Consider the following 9508-nt stretch of genomic DNA (forward strand, 5'->3'; position numbering starts at 1 on the left):
TTTCTGGTACAACTGCAGGCAACTCGGGCAGCTCATCGGTGAACTCAAGTGGGAAAAAAGACAAAGGCTAAAAGCCAGCTTTTTTTCCTGCAGTCGTTTGGTTTCCACTCAATATTGGCTTCTTGCTCTGTTCAGTAGTTCGTGTCAGCAATCTGATGGCTAAACATTGACAATCTGAAGAGCTTCACTAAAGTGCTACTTGCAAAGGCACTGAAGAACAGAAACAGAGCTGTACACAGAACTAGGAAGACAGTCCTGAATTCAATTTACATTCAAGGGGTCACTTACAGTCTCACAAGAACTGGAAGGTAATTGAGCAGCATTATGTAGGTTAGTTAATTCCTTCCATTCTCTACAAATATTAAGCAGACTTTAAGACTCCATGGCTTCCAAATACTTCTACAAATCCCACTATTTATGGAGCACCCCTTTTTTATACTGAGCTTTGGGGTTCTTTTTTTCCAGGAATAAATGATAAGCACTTAGGGGGTAGGGCACACCCAGCATTGCACCTAAGCCATTCCAAAAGTGACTGGTTATAAGTCCATGTTGATTGAAGTTCAGTAAAAGCACTGTTGAGAACTGCTCATGTAAATCAGGGTGCTTCAGTGTTTTACAGACTAACCACTAGGCTAAACGATCAGGGCAATACTGATCAGATTTTTAGCTATGATCCACAGAGTGCTTTGTTATCGTGTTCCTGGCTCTTCTTTCTTCACAGAAGCTACTACACCTACACAGAAGCTAAGTAGCTATTGCATTAAAAAGGGGAGGACAAAGATAAAGGACATGAGTCCACAGCAACAAGTAATGAGACAAGCAGAAATTCCCAAAAGGCCAGACTGAAAGGCATGTTGTTGATCCTGCTCATGTTTAGTCAACAGAAGCTAAAATGAGTAAATCTAAATTATGTACTTCATGAAGAACAGTGAAATTGGGATTCATGGCACAGGAACTGATAAAAGATAATGAATACTTTCTATGTATGTATTTTATCAGGGCAATTGTACAGCAATGATGATATATTACCTAAAAGACCAAAAGCAGATGACACATGCCTGTATCTTAAAAAGCATTTGCCCCACCAAAACATGGACCCCAAAACAATGCATACCAAATCCTAATTTAAGACAATCCAGTAGTGGCCAACACTACATGCTTTTCTAAGTTTGAAAGTAGTAGAGATGCCTTTGATGAAAACATGATATACCTATTATAGTGTTGTATTTTATTCCAAAATACAAACAAAGCCAGCAGTTAGTGTAGTAACTGCTAGTTTTATGTGAAATCACAATTAAAGGTGAACTTACTGTAAATCCGTTAAATACGCACCCCATTCAAAGAAAAAACAGCAGCGTTCATAGGACTGCATAAGGCAAACAAATAAAATGGACATGGCCAAAACGGCATTTAAGTTTCCACTTCTGGGTATAACGGACAATTATTCCCCTTAAATCAACCTTTTTGCCTCTTTGAGAGCAGAAGTTGCTTTGTCTACACTAAGAAGATTGAAGATTCGATAGCAACACAGCTGTCATTGGCAAATTCCCTCCCATCTCTTCATTAACACAGTTTAGCTGCTGACATACTTTACCTCCTTAAGTGTATTCCATCACATTCCCACTTAAATATATACTGGACATAGATCTCTTCTACGGTAGCAACTAATCATCACAAGTTACAGAAACTGGTTACAGTTGGAAGCCTTTTTTTTGTTTTCACACTATCAGTCAGAAAGCAAGTTGCACAAAATCTATGCTTCAATGTTTTGACAGGAATTTTCTAGCTGGAAGTAAGGACACAGTTTTACAGACTTAGGAGTTCACTCTTCCCAGGGATAATCTTGAGTACACAAGCTTTCATAAGAAGGTTCACAAGGCCTAAAGCACTTAACATCAAAGAAGGATTTTTTTCATACTGTTTAAATACATTATCCTTTACTACCCCAAAGAGTAGATACTTGGAGGAAGCCAGAAACCAGTTTTAAACATACAAAGCCAGACTATGTTGACTCCCCTGGAAAGAACTGTCATCCAAGAAGTAGCTGGCAGGATAGTCTGCCCAGAAGAGGGAGTAGCTGCTTATAAACATAAAGTGTTGCACTTGTAGCCTCACATTTCTACACAGTTTAGTCTTTGTTCTATGAAATAGCAGTATTTAACTTGAGAGACCCTAATAATGCTAATAACTTACAGTGTACAAAAAGCCAAGAACTAAAATTTACCAAAATGCACACACAAACTGCTCCAGCAGATAACAGATGATCCACATATGCCTAGTTTAATTAGCTCCTTGTTTACAAATCAGGAAATTTAGGTATGCGGAGTCAAGTGGCTTGGGTCCATTTCTTTCAACAGGTGGTCTGTGTGACAAGATTGCCTATTATTTTTTCCATGCTGACACTAAGCTTTCTAAAAGGTGAAAAAGATGGCCAGGCTCTTCTTTATGCAAGTTCTAGGAGATGAAAATTTCGTTTTAACATTTTACTGTTAGTATCTTAACAGGCTGAGAAGACTACTGCGCAGACTAAGAAAACCTAAAGCTTACTGTTGGAGCAAGGAGTTGACATTTTTCTGAAGTTTAAAAATAACTTGCCATCTAGCAAGGAACGTAAGCAACCGTATCTTCTAAAGTTACAAGTGAAGAAAAAAAATTCCTACTCGGGTATTACAAAATATTGTTGAGGATTTTATCTCTTTGGAAAAAGTGTTTTTCCCCCAAAACTATACATAAAAATATTTCAGACAAGATTAGAACTTTACAAGAGACATACCATGAAAAGGATAAAACAGTTTTTCAGAACAAGGATGCAAAAAGCAATGGAAGAGAAAGGTCACACATCTTCCATTAAAAATTCACCAAAATGCTGAAATGGAAAAACTGCTTTTTACTTTACCTTAGGATGAGCTCATCTCTAGGTAACACCTTAAAATCTGCTTCACTAAGGCGAACCTATGGAGCAAAAGGAAAAGCACACTTACCAAGCTGTCATGATTACCCAGGGGGATAATCTCACAAGTATTTTTAAACATACCTTCTTTGGGAGAGGCTCTTCATTCGTCATTGTGAACTCTGAAGGGGCAGAAAAAAAGGAGTTTTATTTAGTGTAGTTACTAGTGTATACCAGATACTGAACAAGTCAGAAACTTGTACTTCCAGCCTTTTTTTTTTTTTTTTTTTTTAATTTGCAGTATTACACTACTGAAATACTGGCTCCACACAATGCAGAGCCAGAGTACAAAACACTATGACAAGTTTGTTGCTGTAATCTAGATAAAAAGCTAACAGACTTTTTTTCTAAAAGTTCACAAAACTTCCTTTAAATGTCTAAAAACCCTAACAGTAATCAATTCTTCCTATTGAACTAAGCAAAACCACCCAACTTTGTCCATATACATTTAGATCAAACTGACATTTCCTATGTGCCTGCATCTATTTAACATTGTATTTTATGAGGTAGAGGTAGTCAGGGTCTGAGGAAAGCAATCTATACTACTACTTTGGTACCTCTTTGGAAAAAATGTCGGTCATTTGTGAACATTACCACTAATGTTTGGGTTATGTCAAAATAACATGTTCTTCTGAGTACTTATTCTCTTACGTTTAAGATTCAGATACACAGGAAGTATTAAACAGTTATTTTAAAACCCTTATGAACATTTTTAAGAAGAGATGTCAAATAGATGGCTTGGATACACCATCAAATTCAATTCCTCTTGTGTGCACTTGGCATAATAGGATTGCATTGTGCTAGGTTAAATATTCACACTTCCTTGAGTTACAGGACATGCTTCCTTACCTCAAAAGGATAATACATAGTATTTCCTGCAACTATGTTTATATCAAAAATATTGAGTCCGCAAAGATTATAAGTATACAAGTAACGAATGCAAGGTTTGCTAGAGGAATGCATCTTTGCAACATGCTTTCCAAAAGAAAAGTTGCATATAATGTAAGATTCATGTAAGATATATAAGAGATATATATATAAGATTCAACAAGCCTGTAAAACTGCTGCGATGCACATATACCAGGGAAAGGATGTGTCAGCTCCTTGGCTGTGAACATTTAGCTTCACAAAAACAATGCTCTTAAGTAGTTAAAAAAATATATTTTATTTTCTCAAAAAGACTTTCACAGACTACCTTAGGTATTTCCACGACAACACCCAATGAACTAATTTAACTTTTCCAAATCCTAAGACAAAAAAACCCTAAAATTGTTTGTCAGTAAGACAAGTACACACCAAATGAAGTAGAGCCTCTTCAGCCTACACTACCCATTGACAAATACACAGCACTTCACCGAACAAGGCCCTGGTTAAAAAATAAAAATAATAAAAAAAACAACTACCCCAAAAACCCTACCAAAAAACACCACACCAAGTACAGTGCACAGATGAAACAACTTCTAAGCCTTTCATAAAATAAAAACTGACATTAGAACCCACAGAAATTTTTCCAAAAACATTCAGTAGAAGCATCTCACTGATGAATGGCAGCTTCCTGTTCCTAGTCTTAGCAACACAGAGGCACTTAAGGGGTTCCCTAGCCTGAGTCCGCCTACCCCCACCACCTTCCCTCTCACACACAAGAAGTTACTCAAGCATTTTGCTTTAACTTCTGGATGCAGCTCCTTATCCGAGACTGTTATACTGAAAACATACCTTAAATATATTCAAGCGAAGAGGCTATCAATACAAACTGCTGGTGCCCAACTCAGTCATCCAAAATAACACAGAATAACTTGAGATCACAGGCGGAGTGCTCATGACCCCTGTATTTAGGTTGCCTACCTCTCTCGCTACAGTTTTCCTAAAGATTTTTAGAATCTTAACTCCTTCAGTGTTTGGAAGCAAGTCTTGAAGACCTCAGCAAGATTTAAGTCCTTGACAGACAGAAACATGCTTTTCAGACATCCCACAGAACTACAGCTAACACCGATTAAACTGTGCACAATGTTGTGTGTTCCTCAGAAAAGTACCAGAAGCATACAAATACCAAAAAAGGTGAGTTTCCCCAAAGATTTGGCTTGTGAACCCTGCAGCAGCATAAAACAATGACAAACACTTAATTGCTGCCACAATCATGACTGAAAGAAATCAAAGGCTGATGCTCCATCTAAGGGTAGTCTACCTCTTATCGTCTGACTTTGTGCAAGGTTCCAGCACCCAGTTCTCTACAGCAGCACCAAACCTATCTAGCTCTAACCTCTACACCCAGCACACCACCATTTACAAAGCCATCTCCTCCTTTCAGACAAGAGCACCAAAGTGCCGAAGACTGAGGTTACAGGCCACTGCATTACAGAAGTTACTGTTATGGTAGGTGGCAGTAAGACTTGTAGTGATAGAACTGTACACTAAAAAAAACCCAGCCCACTAGCTAAAAATATTCTACAGGTTATTTTAGAAAAGCTAGATTGATCGCATCTACAGATAAACACTAGCACTCTTTCTGTATGCGTGAATTTCACCTCACTACTCCCATGCAACTGCTTTTTTGGCACCTGCAGTAACCTACGAAAAGCTTACAAATTTATTACTACTATATATTTCTACCATTGTGCTCAGTGTTTTTCAGACACTTTAAGAGCATCAGTTGTCACTGTGATTTGCTTTAGCTTTCTGTTCATTAACAGATGAATTTGTATGCTACAGGCAGGCAATAACATTACAACTGAAATGTTCATCCTTTGAATTTAACACAGCAACTTTTCAAGTACTGTGCAGCAAGAGGTGCTTCTCATCATTCCACTCTCCTCTAAAAGAGACGATCTCCCTTCTACACAGATGAGAAATATTTTGCAAGGGCATGATTAAGTGTTATTTTCTACAATAGAAAGAATCAACATAATCAACGTTCCTGTATAACTGACTAGAATTAACACGATTATATTTTGCAATTTATACGACAAACAGCTTAACTCTACTATCCTAACTAGGCACTTTCATGATTTTGGGGAAACGACGGCTGCTATGTGCCACTCCTTCCACGTATCTGCTCCTGGCAATGAGCAATATAAAAACCATATTTCATATTTAAAATAACATTGCTATGATCACTGGAAGAATTTTTTTATGTAATCTCATCATGTTTTAGGATCTTATGGCACTTTAAACATGAAGGGTGGCGAAACGGGTAAAGTACATTTTAATTTTTGGAACTCCAGTGGTCTGTATACCTTTTGCTACAATGTCTGGAAAACACAGCATTTAAGGATTAAAGAAACCCTAAGAAACAAAGTAATTAAATAATATCAGGTATGCTGCTTTACTAGTTACACCTGAAGTAACCGCCAGGTATTTTAACGATATGAAAAAGAGTTCCGTGGGGAAAACCCCGGCACAGGCTCCAGGCTCTCGAAATATGAAAAAAAAACCTTCAAAATAACACCCTGACTGGGCAGACTTCACGCTCGCCTCAGCAACGGCGCTCTGAAGCCGGGTCCCGCGGCCAACCCCCCCTCCCCGCACACACACTCCCCCGCGGCCGGCGAGGCCCCGCCGCGCAGCCCCGCCTCCTGCGCGGAGACCCCGCCGGCAGCGGGCCAGGCGCAGCTGCAGGCCGCGGGCCGGCCGGCTCGCCGCAGGCGTTTGACAGACCCCGCGGCTGCCGCCGCCGCCCCCCCCCCCCCCAACCCTTCCCCCTCCCCGCCAAGCTCAGGCACTGCCCGCTCCGCCGGGCCGCCCTCGCTCGTCTTCAACAAGAGAGAAACGCGTCTCCCGCGCCCGCGGCGGGAGGGGGGCGGGGGGGGGGGTGGCGGCGGCCGTGGCCAGGCGTGGCGGCTGCCGAAGGGTGAGGGAGGAGGATCCCAGCCGAGCAGCCAGGCCGGGCGCGGGGCCTCGCACAAAATGGCTCTAAGTGCTTCCGCTCCTCCCCCCCGCGGGAGGTGAGGGACGGAGCCGCCGCTGCCGGGGTTTGGCGCCCCGGGACCGCGAGGCGCCCGGTCCCTCCCGCCGGCCCCGCTACCTCCCGCGAAGGGGCGAAGACGGCGGTACCAGGGGAGGGGGCTCGGCGGCGGGAAGGAGCGCTGGCGCGGCCACTCACCTCCCGCCCGCGGTGCCGAGGCCTCGCTCTCCCAGCACGCTAGTTGCCTGGGCCGCACCCGTCACATCGAGGGCGAAACGCCGCCACCGCTCGCGCCTGCCGCCACCGCTGCGACCGCAACCAGCTCTACGAGGACCGCCGCTCCGGAGCCGGGGACGTCGTCGTCGTCGTCGCTGCCGCGCCGCGCCCCCCCCCCCCCCGCCCGGGTTTCCCTTTAGCGCGCCGCTCCCGCCCGCTCTTTATTTGCGGATTCTCTGCGCTACAAAATGGCGCCCAAGGAGGAAATGAGCGCCCGGCCGTCCCGCCCACGGGCCGCCCCCCACGTTAGGGGCGGGGGCCTGCGCGCGCAGCCAGCGCGGGCCGGCGGGAGCCGCCGCCGCGGGGCGACGGGCGAGGTACGGCAGGGGCAGCCCGGCAGCGGGCGGCTCGGCCCCGGCCCGCTTCTAGCTCTGCCCCCGGCGAGCTCGCCCCTCGCCCGCCTCGCCGGCCGGCCGGCCGGCCGGTGCCGGAGTGCCCCTGCCTGGCCGGTGCGGCCGTTTCCTGGGGTTGTCTGAACGTCGATTTAAAGCCCGTCAAACAGGCAGGCAGACGGGCGGGGCGGGCAGCGAGACGCGGCGCATCCTGGGGCGGGCGGAAGGATACGGGCGCTGCGCGGCCGCCTGCCGGCGGGAGCGGGAATCCCTCTGGGCGAGCGCGCTGCGCTGCGGCCGCGCCGCCTCCGCCTCGGCCGTGAAAGCGGCTGACGGGGAGCAGCGGCGGCGGCGGCGGCGGCGGCGGCGGCGGCGGCGGCGGGGGGGGGGGGGGGCGGCTCCTGGGAAAGCTGCTTGGCGCCTTCTCGGGAGGCTGACGGAAAGGATGGCATCCTCGCAGGGGAAAACTGCGCGCAGCAGTTAATAGCCTGCAAGATGGGCGCCGGGCTTCTCGACGTGACTTCTGGAGCTTCCTGCCCGTCTGCCAGGCCGGGGAATGAACGTTTGCACTCGGGTGAACCGAGCTCGGCGGTGCCGGAGCGAGTCGGTGCCATCAGTCAACCATGAGAGGAAAGGGAGTTAAATTCCAGCTGCTTCTGAAGAAATTAAGCTTCGGTTTCACCATTTGGCAGTAATAGAGCATAGCGTTTGCCCTTAATTGCAGTCTAGCACTGAGCTGCTACTTTAAAATCAAATTTACCATCCTTACTATCTGTGATTTCTCAAGCAATGCTATTAGGACAAGTAAATGCTTTTCCCCTCTTGCCAGCAAAGTCATAAAGCTTCTGTAGGCTAAGTTAGTCTGTCAGTTGGGTTGCACAGCTGTAATTGATTGTCACTCACTACATCACTGACGAAGATGCTCTGGAAATCTCTCATGACTCTCGCTGGTAGCAGAAATAATACATTCGCTACAGAATAGATTCCTATGTACTTGTCCCCACATCCATATATATATATATATGAATACACAGATTTTTTCAGTGAGAACTTGAAGGATTTTGAAAACCAAGCCACGCTACGAGTGATTTGATATGGTTACCCATAAAAGGGTAAGGATCGTGTGATTAGTGAGCTCGAGGACAGAGGGCTTGAATTACTTCCTTTGAAGTCTTAGCTCGTTTCTAAACTGAAAAAGATAAGCTTTGATTACTCTTCAGGGTTTCCTGCTCCTGCCTCTGCTTTCCTCCTCCTTGCAGGTATTTGTTTCAAGCATTCAAGATACTAATTAACAGATGAAGCCATCACAGGTTATGGCAGCATAGAAGAGGCACTGAAATACCAAAGTAGTCCTTAATAAGTACATTAATGTAGCAGATTGACTTGATTTCCCCGTGCGCAAATGTAAACATTACAATACTAAAAATGCACATCAGCCAAGCAGGACAACAAATTGAAACTTTTTCCATGTAAAAGATGGCAGAGATATACTGTGCTGCTTCTATTCTGTGTATTTCTATTCTGTATATAAATTGCCTAACATTGTCTGTATATCAGTGGCAATTTAAACACAAGATATCCCAATATTTGCCTGGGGCTTGGCTATTTTTTGTTATGTTAAGGTACTAGGCCTCCCTTATGTCTTTTTAATAGTACAGATAAAGGTCTAGCTCAGATATACTATAAGGTGAGGGACCATAAACCTTAGACCAGTGCTTGTTGTTTGTGCTCATGAGCATGTAGAAAATATTCTTGCGGTTTTTACCCCTTGTCAGCTCTTAGTTTAAATTTATCTTTACATGTGTGAATTATATTTGTGGGAAAAGCGCTAGCTGAGCAAGAGGTAGCCAGCCAGAGACTCTAGAGACAAGCAGAATCAGTCTGGAGAGTTTTATATTCTGGCCTGCCTTCCTTCTGTCCCTTCAAATTAACATGCGTATTATCAGGCTACACTTAGAATTTTTGTTTGCAAAAATAAGAGCAGCAATTTGTTAACCAGTCCTATGATACCTTTGGAAAGAGGACATTTAAGTGAAATGGTCTTTTATT

The 9508-nt window shown here is 44.5% G+C and overlaps 1 protein-coding gene across 2 annotated transcripts in view; it reads right to left on the minus strand.

Annotated features, from left to right (window-relative positions):
- WTAP (WT1 associated protein) overlaps positions 1-7285 on the minus strand; it is a 29190-nt gene extending 21905 nt beyond the window's left edge. Inside the window, exons 1-3 of one of the 2 annotated variants that reach the window (XM_049801653.1) lie at positions 7050-7277; positions 3035-3072; positions 2897-2952 (exon numbers count right to left, since the gene is read on the minus strand). In XM_049801653.1, coding sequence (XP_049657610.1) covers positions 2897-2952; positions 3035-3064 — 86 coding nt within the window. In that variant the 5' untranslated portion in view covers positions 3065-3072; positions 7050-7277. Of the gene's footprint in view, positions 1-2896; positions 2953-3034; positions 3073-7049 lie in introns of both variants that reach the window. The other variant, XM_049801654.1, reaches the window with a different exon arrangement.
- Positions 7286-9508: the final 2223 nt, after the last annotated feature.

Source organism: Accipiter gentilis, chromosome 5, assembly GCF_929443795.1.
Source record: "Accipiter gentilis chromosome 5, bAccGen1.1, whole genome shotgun sequence".
Taxonomy (NCBI): domain Eukaryota; kingdom Metazoa; phylum Chordata; class Aves; order Accipitriformes; family Accipitridae; genus Astur; species Astur gentilis.